The sequence below is a fragment of the Stegostoma tigrinum genome, chromosome 40, assembly GCF_030684315.1.
Source record: "Stegostoma tigrinum isolate sSteTig4 chromosome 40, sSteTig4.hap1, whole genome shotgun sequence".
In the NCBI taxonomy this organism is placed as follows: Eukaryota; Metazoa; Chordata; class Chondrichthyes; order Orectolobiformes; family Stegostomatidae; genus Stegostoma; species Stegostoma tigrinum.
Window position 1 is genome coordinate 16,899,627 of NC_081393.1, and position 17,158 is coordinate 16,916,784.

Consider the following 17,158-nt stretch of genomic DNA (forward strand, 5'->3'; position numbering starts at 1 on the left):
CCACTCCAGGGCCATCGTGAATGGAGACAGGACAAGAAGGGAAACAAAACATGCCTTGAGGAGGTGTGCTGCTGATTGAAAGAAGATGAAACAAAGAGAAATCCCAGAACAGGCAAACAAAATGGGGGACAGAGGCTGTGGTTGCGAATTGCTGAAAACAACATTGACTCCAGATGGCTAAATGAAAGTTGAGATGCTGTTCCTCATACTTCATTTGAGTTTCACTGAAACGGGAACATCAGCCCCAAATGGGCGATACGGGTCCTCAGTGCATCAGCAGGAATTACACAATGAATTTTCATTTGAGCTGCAGCAAATCAAACCTGTGACAGCCAGCTTGAGCCTGGCATATCCGAGGGAACACAAACCCAATAAGGTCCCTCCAAGGTCACGCACCAGTTCAACTCGGAAACATATAATGGCGAAATCCTGGAGTGCGACCACCCCCCAAACCCCAACCCTGCATGCCACTCTGAGTGTGCCTGCACTGCACAGACTGCAACAGCAGGAGGAAAGCAAGACTGGCATTTATAACATACTTATTGTGACCGCTGCATTTTATAGCCAATTAAATACCCGCTTAAAGTTAAATACTGTTGTAATGTCAGAGATGTGGGAGCCAATTTGTGCAGTACTGTGATAGGCAAGTGTTTGGAAGTGATGAATTTAGAGGACTATTGAGATAGGGTCGGAGAGTGGGACTAGGTAGGTAGCCCTTTTGGGAACTAGTACATACATGATGGGTTGAATGGCCTCCTTCTGTACTGTAGAATTCCTCGATTTTATGATAATGAATGGATAATCAAATTTTTTTGTGATGTTAGCTGAAGGATATATGACATCTAGAACACCAGGCAGATTATCCCTGTTCTTCAAAATAGCGTCATGGGATCTTTTACAATGGTTCATCCGAGCAGGCAGATGTTTAAACTCAGTTTAAGTTCTCAGCGAAAAGCCAGATCCTCAGGCAGTGCAGCACCCCCTTGGCATTGCACTGTGGTATCAGCCTGGATTTTTGTGCTCAAGGAGCAGGACCTGGAACCCTGTAATTCAGAAACAACGGAGCTACCCACTGAGTCAATGAATAATACAAGTGACTTACCAACACTTTCTCAGGGGCAATGACAGGAAATAGGCAATAAATACTGGCCTTGTCCCCTGCCCAGGGTTGAATAGTGGACCTCCAACCTGCTACTGCCCCTTCACCCAGTCCTGGGACACTCCCCCCTGCTCAATGCACTGAGACACTCCCTGAACCTTCAGAAAAACTGGGTGGAGCAGGAGGATTCAAATTCCAGTCTCTCCTGATCCCTGTAACTCAAGATATGCATGCCATCCAAACCCACTGCAATACTGGGCAGCCAAGCGATGAAGGATTGCGCGTGGCTCACCTTCTTGCCAGCGAAACTGACTTCCAGAAACGAGTCGACGCCTTCCTTATCCTTGTCTACCCCGAACACGTGCTTCAAGTTTGACATCAGCCCTTTGGACACTGGAAATTAAGGAACAAAATCAATGCTTCAGCCAACAAGCGTTTGCGCCCACGTTGCCCCTCTCTACTCCATCAGCCACATGCGATGCTGCATTGCTCAGAATGTACCTCCCTTGTCCCTTCCACATCTCCCCGTCTAGTCCGTACTCCCAGGGAGTGGTGTGGCACAACTGATGGATAGCTGGCTTGCAGCCGGCTTCATATCTCAAGTTATTTTTGTCTGCTTTCATCCAGAACAAAAACAGGAGCCATGTGACAGCAGTAGGCGAGGCAAGGAAGCGAGGGACTGTCGTGATCAGGTCTGGAAGGAGTCAGGCTGCCCAGTGCCACATGTGGACAGCTGACACTCGGGCACAGGGCACCTGCCAATCTCTGTTGAGACTCCCAAACCAAACGGTTGAGACAGACAGAGGACACAAGACACATGGAGCTTCAGTGGAGGAGGTGTAATATCAACAGTCTGATGATCAACAATCCAGAGGCTCGCAATGATGGCCCCATAGACGTGGGTTCAAATCCTGACCATGCCAGATGGTGGGATTTAAATTTCCTGAATAAATGTGGAATATATACATTGTATCGGTCACGGAGACCATAGCTAATGAGCATTGATTGTCATAAGAACTTAACGACTAGTGGCAATAAACTGAACTGACTGAACAAAGATGCGGAATTGAAGGCTAGCTTCAGCGAATATCATGAATCCTAGTCATTGCTGTAAAATTCCAGTAAGTTCACAACTGTCTTTAAGGAATATGCGGTCCTTACTGAGCTGGGCGGACACTTGGCATCACACACACAGCAATGCAGTCATCCCTTTGCAACTCTCAAGGGGTAACAACAGGTGGGCAAATAAATGCTGGCCTCACCTTTGAGACGCACATCCCCATAAAAAAAAAACAGAAACAAGGAGGGGGAAAACAAAACTGCTGGAGAGGTCTGGCAACTTCTGTAAACGAGAAAACACAGTTAACGTTTCGGATTTGGCAAAACCTTCCTGTTCTCAGCTGCCAGACCTGCTGGGCCTCTCCAGTAATTTTGTTTTTGTTCCAGTCTCCGCAGGTCTTTCAGTTTTTAAAAACAAGGAAGGGATGGGGGAGTTGATGGTCGTGGACAGGATGCTGTAAGACTCAGCAAGGATGTGCCCTCACTCTCGAAATCTAGCACTCGCATGAAAACAATGTTTCTCTGTGACGTACTGTGCAAGATGTCCTCAGCTCGATAGATCTTCACCTCAAAAGTGACCCATCGGGAAAGGATACCTGCTGGCTGCAGTAGGTTACTCTCAACATCATCCTCTTCATTAGTCCCTCTCTTGTCTATCTGGTGCAGCAAAGGGATTTCGATTACAACAAAAAAAAAATTATTTTGGCGCCTTTTCTTTTACCAAACAATTTCTAACAATGAAATGGAAAGCATTCATCTCCATACTCACAGTCTTTAATTCGAAATTGCAACCAATCCCCTTTTTTGCCTTTTCATCTGACAATAATCCCTACCATAAGGGTACTATTCAGCTGGAGACGGTTCGGAAGACATTTACCAGGATGTTGCCAGAAATTGAGGTTTTGAGCTATAAGCAGAGGCTGGGATATTTTTCACTGGAGCGTAGGAAGTTAAGGGGTGACCTTGTAGAGGTTTATAAAATCTTGAGGGGTATAGCTAAAGTGAATGGTCGATCTCTTTTCCCTAGGTTGGGGGATTTCGAGACCAGGTGGCGTATTTTTAAAGTGAGAGGAAAAAGACATGGGCAGCATTTTTTTTTACACAGAGGGTGGTTCAGGTGTGGAGTGAACTTCCAGAAGAAGAGACGGATGTGGGTACAGTTTCAAAGCTTAAAAGCCTGAGGAGCTGGTGCAGGGGAGTAGGCTTCACATTTCTGGATCATTAGAATCTGTTTTGGGTAGAAGTGGGCTGTATAAGAAGGATGGGTTGCACTTAGATTGGGAGGGCACTAATATACTGGCAGGAAGATTTGCTACAGCTGCTCGGGAGGATTTAAACTAATGAAGGGGCAAGGCGTGGGGGGGTTGGGAGGTACCCAGGGAGATGGCAAGGTAAGAGATCAGTCTGAGACTGGTACAGTTGGGAAAAGGAGTAAGTCAGACAGTCAGGGACAAAACAGAGGATGAGGTAACACTGATCAACCAAACTGCATTTATTTCAATGCAAGAGCCCTAACAGGTACGGCAGATGAACTCATGGCATGGTTGGGAATATGAGAGTGGGATACCATAACGATTATAGAGATGTGGCTCAGTGAAGGGCAGGGCTGGCAGCTTAATGTTCCAGGGTGGAGATGCTTCAGGAAGGATAGTGGTGGGTGGGGTCGGGGGGGGGGGGGTGCGCGGGCAAGGGAGGATGGGGAGTTGCATTTTTGGTTAAGGATAACATAACCGCTGTACTTAGGGAGGATATTCCTGGGAATACAGCCAGGGAAGTTATTTGGGTGGAACAGAGAAATAAGGGATGATGACCTGATTGGGATTGTACTATAGACGCCCCCGGTAGTTAGCAGGAAATTGAGAATCAAATTTGTAAGAAGATCTCAGTTATTTGTAAGAATAATAGGGTGGTTATGGTAGGGGATTTTAAATTTCCCAACATAAACTGGGACTGTCATAATGTGAAGGGCATGGAGGGAGACAAATTTGTTAAGTGTGCATAAGGAAATTTTCTGATTCAGTACGTGGATGTGCCTACTAGAGAAGGTGCAAAACTTGACCTACTCTTGGGAAATAAGGCAGGGCGGGAGACTGAAGGGTCAGCAGGGGTACACTTCGGGGCCAGTGACCATTAAGTTTCAAAATTGTGATGGAAAAAGATAGACCAGATCTAAAAGTTAAAGTGTTAAATTGGAGGAAGACCAATTTTGACAGTATCAGGCAAGAACTTTCAAAAGTTGACTTGGAGTGGTTACTTGCAAGTAAAAGGGCGGCTGGAAAATGGGAAGCCTTCAAAAGTGAGATAGAGAGAGTCCAGAGACAGTGTGTTCCTGTTAGGGTGCAGGGCAAGGCTGGTAGGTGTAGGGAATGCTGGATGACTGGTGAAATTGAGCTTTTGGTGAAGAAGAAGGAAGCGTTTGTCAGGTATAGGCAGCAGGGATCGAGTGAATCCCTAAAACAGTATAAAGGCAGTAGGAGTATATTCAAGAAGGAAATCAGGATGGCAAAATGGGGACATGAGATAGCTTTGGCAAACAGGGTTCAGGGGTATTCAAAGAGATTCTCCAACTACATTAGAAACAAAAAGGTGACTAGGGAGAGAACAGGGCCCCTTAAAAATCAGCAAGGCCACCTATGTACGAAATCGCAGGACAGAGGGGAGATACCAAATGTATATTTTGCACCAGTGTTTACTGTGGAGAGGGATATGGAAGATAGGGAAATAAACAGCGACATCTTGAAAAACATGTCCATATTACAGAGAAGGTGCTGAACATCTTAAAGCTCATAAAGATGGATAAATCCCTGGGGCCTGATCAGGTGTACCCTGGAACTATTGTGGGAAGCCAGGAAAGAAATTGCTGGGTCCCTTGCTGAGATATTGTATCACGGATAGCCACAGGTGAGCTGCCGGAAGGCTGAAGTTTGGCTAACATGGTGCCTCTACATAAGAAAGGTGGTAAGGAAAAGGCTACAGACAGTGAGCCTGACATCAAGTGGCGTGCAAGCTGTCGGAGGGAATCCTGAGGGACAGCATTTACATGTATCTGAAAAGGCAAGGTCTGATTAGGGATAGTCAACATGGCTTTGTGGGTGGGAAATCGTGTCTCATTAATTTGATTGGGCTTTTAGAAGAAGTAACGAAGAAGATTGATGAGGGAACAGTGGTAGGTGTGATCTACATGGACTTCAGTAAGGCGTTCAATAAGGTTAATCATGGTGAACTCTATAACAAGGTTAGATCACACAGAATAGAGGGAGAACTAGCTGTTTGGATACAGAACTGGCCCAAAGGTAGAAGACAGAGGGTAGTGGTGGAGGGTTGCTTTTCAGACTGGAGGCCTGTGACAAGCGGTGTGCCAACAGGACCAGTGCTGGGTCCACTGTTTTTTGTCACTTACACAAATGATTTGGATGTGAGCTTAGGAGGTATGGTAAGTTTACAGAGGACAGCAAAATCGGAGGAGTGGTGGACAGCAAAGAAGGTTAAATATAAGAGTCTGAAACAATGGGATCTCAATCAGATAGGTCAACGGGCCGAGAAGTGGTAGATGGAATTTAACTAAATGAGAGATGCTGCTCTTCAGAAAGATAAATCAGGGTAGGACTTATACATTTAATGGTAAGGTTCTGGGGAGTGCTGCTAAACAAAGAGACTTTGGGGTGCAGGTTCATAGTTCATTGGAAGTGGAGTTGCAGGTAGATAGTGGAGTGAAGGTGGTGTTTGGCACGCTTGCCTTTACTGGTCAGTGCATTGGGTATAGGAGCTGGGACGTCATGATGAGGCTGTACAGTACATTGATTAGGGCCACTTTTGGAATACTGCGTTCAACTCTGGACTCCCTCAGATGGGAAGGATGTTGTGAAACTAGAAAGGGATCAGGAAAGTTTTACGATGATGTTGCCGGGGTTGGAGGATTTAAGCTTTAGGGAGAAGTCGAAGAGACTGTTGTTATTTTCCCTGGAGAGCCTGAGGCTGAGGGGTGGCGTTATGGAGGTTTTTGAGTGGCACGGATGGAGTGAATAGACAAGGTCTTTTCCCCAGGGTGGGGGAGTCCAAAACTCGAGGGCCTAGGTTTAAGGTAAGAGGGGAAAGATTTAACAGGGACCTGGGGGGCAACATTTTCACACAGAGGGTGGTGCCTGTATAAAATGAGCTGCCAGAGGAAGGGGTGGAGGCTGGTACAGTTACAACATTTAAAAAGCATCTGGATGGGGACATGAATAGGAAGGGTTTAGAGGGATAGGGGCCAAATGCTGGCAAATGGGGCTAGGTTTATGTAGGATATCTGATCAGCATGGACAAGTTGGACCGAAGGGTCTGTTTCCATGCTGTATATCCCTATGACTCTTATGTTTAAATAAGTACATGAATAAGAAAGGTTTGGAGGGATAAATTCAGGCAGGTGGGGTTGGTTTAGTTTGGGAAGATGGTCAACATGGACTGGTTGGACTGAAGGATATGTATCATGGTGTATGACCCTATCTCCTTTCACTTCTCCAGTGCTGTGGTGGCAATGAGTAGCTGGAGTAGTTTCAATTCACACTCATTGTCCTAACCCTTTCCAAATGCACTTCCTTCTACACTCACCCCCAAGTCACCGAAAACACCACCACTAACCATAGCTGTACCTCAACTGGCTGTGAATTATATTCAGGTGGCTTAAGATACTCAGGGTGTCTTGCGTAAAGTTTACAAATGAACAAAGTCTAGGCCACAGTTGCATCTTTTGACTGCCTGGCCCTCTGGGTCTTTGACCATCTATTCACCACTCCCTCACCAAAACCCAGGATGCTCTTGACCTGATTCAATCCTTTACGGTCTCACATTCTGACCAATTCCCCCAGCAGCGCTCTCTCGAAGACAGACAACATGAGCTAGTGCACAACCGATCTTGGGAAGCTCCCGTTGCTTCCAGTTCGCTCCATGGTCTCTCTCTCCCCGAGCTTATCCTGTCAAGGCCAACTTCTATCCCCTGAACAACACGTCCACCATTTTCCTTTCCCGGCTCCTGTACTGGATGACATTGCAAATTATTCTCAACTTCTTGCCCACTCTCCCCTTCAAAACCATTTCACGAGCCCAGACACCTCCAAAGGCCCACCTTGTCCCTGCAAACATCCACTTTTCATATCCAACTTCGCCAGCCCATGTGAGGTCTTTGAGTGTATTTGTGCAACTAGCTGCTTGTTTGGAACTCTCCAGGTCAGGTTTCCACACTGAAGCCATAGTCTCCATGTACTTTTTCTCTGAAACCTGAGAGATGGTTGATCACAATATCCCCCTCCAACACCCCGTCTTCTTTTGACCAGCTTGGGGGGACTCAGCACATGTTTACATTTGTAAACAGGGCATCCCCAGTGCCCGCAATTTCTGCACACAGGCCATAAGACACAGGAACAGAAGTAAGCCATTTGGCCAAGAAGGTCTGCTCTGCCAGTCAATGAGATCATAGCTGATCTGACAACCACACGTCTCCACTTTCCTGCCTTTACCCCAAAAACCATGATTCCCCTTCATTAAAAACCTGTCTGTTTCAATTTTGAGTATGCATCACGAACCCATCTCCAATTCTCCGATGCCTCTTCTAACCCCTTTGTCAATCTCAGCACTGTCAGGCTAACTGCCTGAGAGCTAATCCTAGACCAGCCACAGTTAAGCCATTCCTGATGGTCCAGGAGAAGGCATTAGTTGTGAAATGGAATGGTTCTAGATGAATAAGGGTGGAGGTGAATTTGGGAAGTGGACGGCAAAGAATTCGTTCAGTATCCTATGACGAACTGGTGTGGCACGCTGCTGCAGATGGAGAAACACATGCCATTTTCAAAGAGCTTAATCCCTACAATAAGCATGTAATCTCTCTCTTCCTCCCCCCCAACAACTGGAAACCATCAACATTCACAGACTCACATCTCACACAGTGGGAACATTTTGCAATCACTGATGTGCCAAAGTGCTTTCCAGGCAAGAAGTACTCACAAGGAAGAGACCTGCATGACTGGAAAGAATGCAGTTGTGCTCACCGGTGCTTCGTCTCCTGCTGTCAGGACGATTATGCTGACTTTCAGGTACCCCTTGGCCAAGGACTGCACATCATCCGACTCGTACAAGAGTAACCACTTCCGTAAGACTGCGTGATCTGTGACAGAATACCGCCGCAACACAGTTACAAAGAGCTCAAACAGCAGGGGAACCGATTGGTTTGTGCAAGCCTCAATACTCCACATGAGCTGCCATTCCATCCCTTTCTCCCTCACAACTCTATTCAGCTGCAATGCAGCAAATTTTCAGCGGATGCATTTTGACAGGGAGAACTTGAAAGACAACCTAAAATAGGGAGTTTGATTCTAAATAGGAAGGAAGAGCAGAGGGACCTGGGGGTATCTGTGCACAGATTAGTGAAGGAAGCAGGAGAGTAAAGAGTGCAGTTACTAAAGCCTACAGGGTACTTGGCTTTATTAATAGAGGCATAGAGTACAAGAGCAGGGTGGAAATGTTGACCTGGTACAAGTCACCTCAGCTGAAATACTGTGGCTCTATGCACCTCAGAAAGATGGGAACGCAGTGGAGAGAGTGCTGAAACAATTTCCCAGAACGGTTCCGGGAATGGAGAACTTTAGTCACAAGGACAGATGAAAGAGCTTGAGGCCATTCTCCTTGGAGAGATCTGATAGAGGATTCAAACTCACAGAGGGTGCTGGGTAGAGAGGGAGAAATCATTCCCACTCGCAAAAGGAACAAGATCAACAGATATAACAAGGTGTGGATCTGGATGAACACAGCAGGCCAAGCAGCATCAGAGGAGCAGGAAAGCTGATGTTTCAGGTCGAGACCCTTCATCAGAAAATCATTTTCTGAAGAAGGGTCTAGGCCCGAAACGTCAGCTTTCCTACACCTCTGATGCTGCTTGGCCTGCTGTGTTCATCCAGATCCACACCTTGTTATCTCAGATTCTCTAGCATCGGCAGTTCCTACTATGTCAAGATCAACAGGCCACAGAATTAAAGTGTTTTTACAAAAGAAACAAACGTGAGACAGGTTTTTCTGATGCAAGGGGTAGTTTGAGCACTGCCTGGAAATGTGGTGAGGGCAGAATCAATTGAGACATGAAAAGGGTACGGGAGGATTATTTGGAATGAAATAATGTCCAAGGGTATGGGGCGGGGGGGGAGTTGGGAAGCAGGAAATTGGCAGTAGGTTCTGATGCTTATTTGAAGTGCAGACTCGATGGGCCGAACAGCCTTTCTCTCAGCCATGACAGTTCTTAGCTCTTCTGCGATTCCCTTTGAAGCATCTCTGCTATTTCCTTCAAGCACTCCATGTGTACTGAGTTTAACTGAATTTATTAATTTTATGCCTCCAGAATTTAGGATCCTCTCCTCTTTAACATCGTCCCTACATCTAACCTATCAAAGCCCTTTATAATTTTAAAGAACTCTATTTATTAACTCCTTGCATCCAACTCTGATGAAGGGTCTAGGCCCGAAACGTCAGCTTTCGTGCTCCTGAGATGTTGCTTGGCCTGCTGTGTTCATCCAGCTCCACACTTTGTTATTTTGGATTCTCCAGCATCTGCAGTTCCCATTATCTCTACTTCTATGCATCTTGGGTTTCTCTTGATATTTGAAGCCCAATTCCAATCAACTTTCTCTCAAGTTGAACCTTCACATACTTTGAATATCGATGTAAGATCATAAGAAACAGGAGCAGGAGCAGGTCTTGAGCTCGCTCAGCCACTCAGTATGATCATGGCTTTTCACTTTCTTGCTTTCCCCCATTTCCGCTTCTCTTTCTCGGTGCTCAAAAGGCTGTAAATATACTCAATGACCCAAGCACCACTGCTTTCTAGGGAAGAGAGATAGCCAAAGATTCTGCGACAACAAATTCACCCTCATCTGCATCTCAATGCCCACAGAAATGTCCTCTCAGAATCCACCCTGCCAAGTCCCTTCAGATTTTTTAATGTTCCAATAAGATCACACAGCTCTAAGTGCAAATGTGCATTTTACAAAAATTCATACAGAGGGCAAGGACATCACTGGACGGCCCAGCATTTATTCCCCATACCTAGTTGTCCTTGGGAAGGTGGCAGTGCGCTGCCTTCTTGAAACAGTCCATGTGCTGCAGGGAGACCCACAATACCCTAAGGGTGGGAATTCTAGGATTCTGACCCAGCAACACTGAAGGAACAGCCAATGCATTTCCAATTCGGGACGGTGAGGGGCTTGGAGGGGAACGTGCAGAGGGTGGGGTTCCCATGTATCTGCTGCCCTTGTCTTTCTAGCTGGGAGTGGTCATTTGATTGGAAGGTGTCATCTTAGGAGCCTTGGTGATCTGCTGGAGTGCATCACGTACACACTACTGCTACTGAGCATTGGTGGTGGAGGGGGTGAATGTTTCTGAGTGTAATCTTCTACCACCCCAATCCTCCACCCTTCTTCAATGCTTTTGTCTGTGTATGGAGGTTTGTTTACATTAAAAGTCTTTGTCATCCATAAAGGACCATTCATTTTTATATGAAGGCAGATATGATTTATTTGCAGCCATAACATATCGGTCACGCACTTCTGTGTCTCAAAGTTGAGAGATGGAAGTGAGTGCAAAATTAATGCTGCCATGCAGTGAATGTAGCAACTTGTTCAACTTTTCCTGAAATTAATCACCCCTTTAATCTTCTACAGTCAAGGAAATATGAGCTGAGGCAATGTAACTGGTCCTTATAATTTATATTCTCCTAGCCTTAACTCTCCCTCTGACACAATGAAGCGTTTATATTGTTCAGATTGAAGGTAACATTACAAACCTGGAAGATCATAGACAGAGCCGATGTCCAGCTGTAAAGGGAGATATCGCACAAGTTAAAGAAAACTCTTTCTAAATCAAGGTGCAAGATTTTAACTTAGCTCTTTCACAGCTTGCACTGGAAAGAGACAGTGACATTAACCAGTTAGCTTACTGATCTCTCTCAAAGCCCCAACAATTAGTAGCTGGGCTTGTAATGTTGAAACTGAAACAATTGCAACTAAATAAAAAAAAAGGCAAAAACAAAGGAGTAGATTAAAAGCATATTTAAATCAGCTGAATCTTCCCCCCACTCCACATCCTTCTTCAACTTTTGGCTGTTTATGGGATGTCACTGCAGGCAAAATTCTGTCAGGTTTGCTCATTTTAGGCATATTTTGCTAACCATGTACCCTTATTGTGTGAATCTCTTTCTGATGTTATAAAAGGACAAGGGCTATATATATTTTTATATGGGGAGAGATATCATTTCGGTCCATAATGTATCAATCACACACTCTTGTATTTCAAGGTGAGAGATGAGAGTGAGCGCAAAATTGATGCTCCCATGCAATCAGCTCAAAGCGCTGTGACACTGAACCTTCAAGAACTGTAGACCAGGGGCGGATCGAGGTCAGATCTAAGGGATTGGAGGATTGATGGATTGTCAACGAACACAGACGCAAACAAAAGATGAACCACTCTGTGTTTGGAAAAGAGATTACCATGTGTGCCACAGTTCACTCAGTAAGTCTCAGTTGCTGTGACAACATGCACCTTTATGTGTGATGATGGCAGGGTCTCCAATGTCCTTTCCATCACAATCGATCAGGAATCACTCCCAACTATTGCGGATGTGCACTGGAAGGATTTGCCAGTCAATGCTCCAACTGTTTTACCATATTCTGCACAAACTTTCCTTGACCAGATCTGATTCTCGAACCTGGACCTTCTAGTCCAGATGCAGTGATGCTACCCACAAGACTGGAGGATTTCTTCCAAGACTATTGGCATTACCCCAAGGGCTGATGCAACACCTTACAAAACTGCGTTGGAGAATATTACAACATGGCATGCAGACCATTTGTGACTATGTGACCAATTAATCACATCCTCCGACCTGTTCCCCGTATTGTTCACATGGATGATCCCTGGAATGCTAGGCCTAACATATGTTGAACAGCTGAGGATCCTCGGCTTGTATTTTAGAAGGTTGAGGGGTGATCTAATAGAAACTTACAAGAAAATGCATGGCTTAGAAAGGGTGGATGCTGGGAAGTTATTTCCGTTAGGCGGGGAGACTGGGACCCGTGGGCACAGCCTTAAAATTAGAGGGGGGTCAATTTAAAATGGAAATGAGACAACATTTCTTCAGCCAGAGAGTGGTGGGCCTGTGGAATTCATTGCCACGGAACACAGTGGAGGCCGGGACGTTAAATGTCTTCAAGGTAGAGATTGACAAATTCTTGATCTTGCAAGGGATTAAGGGCTACAGGGAGAGTGTGGGTAAGTGGAGTTGAAATGCCCATCAGCCATGATTAAATGGCGGAGTGGACTCGATGGGCCAAATGGCCTTACTTCCACTCCTACGTCTTATGGTCTTCCTCACAATCCTGTGAGATTCCTCGTGTATTGTGACCCAGGATAGCACTGATTACAGTCTCCCGATACATTCAGCATTTCCACTACTGAACTGAATTTGAATTGAATTAGCATTTATTGTCATATGCACCTGAATGAGCGCAGTGAAGAGTTTGTAATGTCACTGCGTTCGTGCCATCTTAGGTGCAGGATACTTAGGCACATGTTACAGGCTTAAAAGAATCATAAAAAAATGTTTGGCATGAGAAAGAAAGAATATTTATAGAACATTTTTAGAACTGTTTGAAAGAAAAAGAACAGGCAGAGCAGAGGAGCTCTGGCTGGAGCATTTTACTTTGCTCCTTGGATCAATTTAGGCCGTCCAAAAGCTGAGCTATTTTCGTTTAAAAAAGTCTGTAGAATACCTGAAACATGCAAGGCCCCTCAAATCGGCATGGAAAGACTCACCTTGAATACACCAATAATGGAATCAGCACGAAGCGAGTGCGAATTTAATACCTTCAAACAGAAAGACAGGGAATAATCCATGAGGGTACTGGGCAGCTACCGCTCTGTAAATTTAAGAACTGTTGACACTCAGCTCTGCATCTGTTGCACAAAACACTGGTGAGTGCCCTGGGGGTGTCACATAAGGAATACCAGATAACCCAGGGGCAGGGTAGAATTTGACCAAGACCGCACACTTAATTCAGTCAATGCTAAAAGCTGCAAAACCCATCCTTTTTTTCCAGCTAGGGCATTTTGATTTAACCATAACTATAACTCAGCACCAAAATATAGGCAGTGAGGTTGGTGAATTTGGAAGGTAACAATATCAGAAAGAGCTCAAGGAACTCAGTGGGTCTGGCAGTGTCTGTGAAGACAGGAAGTAGAGTCAACGTATTGCACCCTGTGACCCTTCATCGGCTGTCTCTCTACAAATGCTACCACACCTGTAGAATTTCTCGAGCTATTGCTGTTTTTGTTTCAAATTTCCAGCATCCGCACTTTGTTTTTTTTGAAGATACAGGATTGTCCATAGTTCAGACCAGGTGAGAAGTGCAACAGAGCCCTGAAGCTGGCTTGGAGGTGTCGTTACCACATAACAAGTTTACACAGGTCACTCCCATATTAAGCACAAACACTAAGGACTTCCTCGGCTCAGCGGCAATGTCCCTACCTCTGGGCCAAAAGCTTAAAGGCTAACCCAAAAGTGATTCAAAGTAATTAAATGCAAACACAGAAATTCAAAACAGAAGCACGGTAGTGAGGTTACAGAAAAACAGGTAGTCAGGCATTTTGTTTCAGAGATAGTAGGAACTGCAGATGCTGGAGAGTCTGAGATAACAAGGTGTAGAGCTGGATGAACACAGCAGGCCAAGCGGCATCAGAGGAGCAGGAAAGCTGACGTTTCGGGCCTAGACCCTTCTTCAGAAAATTTTTCTGAAACGTCAGCCTTCCTGCTCCTCTGAAGCTGCTTGGCCTGCTGTGTTCATCCAGCCCTACACCTTGTTATCTCTTTTAGTCAGGCATTTTACCTTGTCTTCCTTTTTGTCTGCTTTATTCACTCATAGGATGCAGGCATCCCTGGCCGGGCCCAGCAATTATTGCCCATCCCTAATTGCCCAGAGGGCAGTTCAGAGTCAATCACATTGCTGTGGGTCTGGAGTCACATGTAGGCCAGACCAGGTAAAGATGGCAGTTTCCTTCCCTAATGTACATTAGTGAACCAGGTGGGATTTTCCTGACAATTGACAATGGATTCATGGTCATTATTAGATTCTTAATTCCAGATATATTATTGAATTCAAATTTCACCATGAGCCATGGTGGGATTTGAACCCGGGTCCCTGGAATGTCATTTGGGTCCCTGGATTAACAATCCAGTGATAATGCCACTGGGCCATCGCCTCGTCTCTGGCCTGATTCTCAGCTGAAAATCCAGCAATTTTCTTTGACTGTCAACTTGACAGTAATTAAACTCGGCTAACCTACCTGCAGGTGTATCATTGTGTTGAAGACCTCACTTGGGGGTTTATAAAAATTCTGGAAGAAAATCTGTCAAACCGAAAAGCAGCATTAGTTATTCTGCAGGAGAGAACTTGAAATTTCACAAAGCTAGGCATGCGAATCAAAATTTTACATCCTGCTCTCATCAGGACAAATGCAAGAGTGCCAAATTTCAAACAATCACAACCATTTATGCTGCAGGACAATGGATGCCGACTGGCTACCTAGCAACTCTTACTTGCCAAGGCCACACCATGGAGAAATCCCAAGCTCCTTAACGTTGTGTCCCAGGCCCAACCATCTTCATCTGCTACATCAATCACCTTCACGTCACAAGGCTAGAAGTGGGAATGTTTGCCAATGATCACACAATGTTCAGCACCATTCGCAGCTCCTCAGGTACTCAATCAGTCCATGTCAACGGGCAGCAAGACCCTGGATAACAGTCAAGTTTGGGACAACCAGTGGCAAGTAATGTTCATGCTACAGAATTGCTAGGGAGTGACCATTTCCAACATGAGAGATTCTAATGATCACCCTTTGTCATTCAATGGCGTTACCATTGCTAAATACTGCATTGTCAACATCCTGGAGGTTACTGGAGAAACTGAACTGGCCACATAAATACTTTGGTTACAAACTGCAGGTAAGAGGCTGCGAATCCTGCATTGTGTAACTCACTTCGAGTCCCCAACGCCTGTTCTCCACTGACAATATACAAGTCAGGGGCGTGATGGAATACCCCCCACTTGCCCCTGGATAGGGGCAGCACCAAGAACACTCAAGGGACTTGACACCATCCAGGACAAAGCAGTCTGTTTGATCAACACCACACGGAGCCATTGAGACATATAGCACAGAAATGGACACTTCAGTTCAACCAGTCCATGCCAAAATATAATCCAAACTAAACTAGTCCCACCTGCCTGCTCCAGGCCCATATCCCTTCAAACCGTTCCTATTCATGTACGAATCCAGATGTCTTTTAAACACTGCAATTCTACCCACATCCACCACTTCCTCTGGAAGTTCATTCCACATGTAAACACCCTCTGTGTAAATAACATACCCCTCATGTCTTTTTTTAAATCTCTCTCCTCTGACATTAAAAATGTGTTCCCTAGTCTTGAACTCCCCCATCCTACAGAAAAAGCACCTACCATTAACTCTATTGATACCTCTCATTATTTTATAAACTCTGTTGTCTAACTCACTGCGTAGCACTCCTGAGTTAAAAAGGATTAATGCAAATTGGTCAGCGTTAGTCGCACTTTCACTTTACAACAGTAAGCTTGCAGTAGGTAATACTCGAGAACTCTCTGATTCCATAATTGGGAGCCAACAAGTCCAGTCTGCCCCGCCAAACAGCATCTCACCCAGACCCATTCTCCCAGCCCTGTCTAACCTACCTAACCTAAGTATTCCTGGAGACTGCGGGGTACTTTAGCAAGGCCAATCCACCTAAACTGCATAAATAAAAACCAAAAGAACTGCAGAGGCTGTAAATCAGGAACAAAAACAAAGTTGCTGGAAAAGCTCAGCAGGTCTGGCAGCATCTGTGAAGGAGCAAACAGTGAACATTTTGGCTCCTCCACAGATGCTACCAGACCTGCTGAGCTTTTCCAGCAACTTTGTTTTTGTTCCTAACCTGAACATCATTGGAACGTGGGAGGAATCCCACACAGACATGGGGAGAATATACAAACTTCACACAGTTGTCCAAAGGTGGAATCAAACCTAGGTCCCTAGCTCTGTGAGGCAGCAGGGCTAACCACTGAGCCACTGTGCCACCCTAGACCTTAGCTATTCACTCTGACAATGCCCCTCAAGATTTTATAAAGCTCTATAGAGACATCCTAAAACAGCCTATTCAGCCTTTCCTTACAGCTCAAACCCTCCAATCCTGGCAACATGCTCGTACTTCTTTTCTGCACCCTTTCAAGTTAAGCAACATCCTTCCTATTGGAGGGAGTCCAGAATTGAACACAGGATTCCAAAAGTGACCTCGCCAATGTTCATCTACCCCTCTCCGTACATTCCCATTTGTTGCGTCTTCTCTTTTACTGTTTGAGATCTCTAAATGCATTACTTCGCACTTATCAGAGCTGAAATCTATCTTCCACTTTCCTGCCCACTCCACCATACCATCCAAATCATTTTGGAGCTTACAGCTATGGTCCACACTACCCACTACATATCCAATTTTTTGTGTCGTCTTGAAGCACACTCACTGCAGGAACAGCAAATGAACCAACAAGGCAGTCTATCTCTACACAGGCTCAGAGTGTGCCATACAAGTACAGAAGCAACTACAAGAGTTTGAGTCAGAGAGAGAAGACTACAAGTCAAATCCAGTCTGGCTTCCCTTGGTTCTCTGTGACTTGGACAAGGAAGGCTGTCAGATATTACTTGGAAAACCCTGCAGCAATTATGCTCAATAAATTGTTCCACTTTGCACCAGCTCGACAATCCTGCTGTTGACTTACACCCGAGCACTCACTCTCCAACAACCATCTCAATCAAATCTCAATGGGTCTCGTGCAAGAGAGGTTTGCACCACTGGCACATCCCTGCCACTCAGCCAAGCAGTCAAGACAGCTGTGATTGGGCTTCAGCAGCGTAAAGGGA

General features: G+C 45.4%; 1 protein-coding gene across 1 annotated transcript in view; it reads right to left on the bottom strand.

Annotated features, from left to right (window-relative positions):
- The window catches only part of LOC125447975 (myoferlin-like), a 112,387-nt gene that overhangs the window by 84,896 nt on the left and 10,333 nt on the right, over positions 1-17,158 (bottom strand). The window contains exons 8-13 of the mRNA XM_059641169.1: positions 14,516-14,578; positions 12,989-13,039; positions 10,962-10,992; positions 8,182-8,297; positions 2,692-2,815; positions 1,392-1,492 (exon numbers count right to left, since the gene is read on the bottom strand). Of these exons, the coding sequence (XP_059497152.1) occupies positions 1,392-1,492; positions 2,692-2,815; positions 8,182-8,297; positions 10,962-10,992; positions 12,989-13,039; positions 14,516-14,578 (486 nt within the window). The remainder of the gene's footprint in view (positions 1-1,391; positions 1,493-2,691; positions 2,816-8,181; positions 8,298-10,961; positions 10,993-12,988; positions 13,040-14,515; positions 14,579-17,158) is intronic.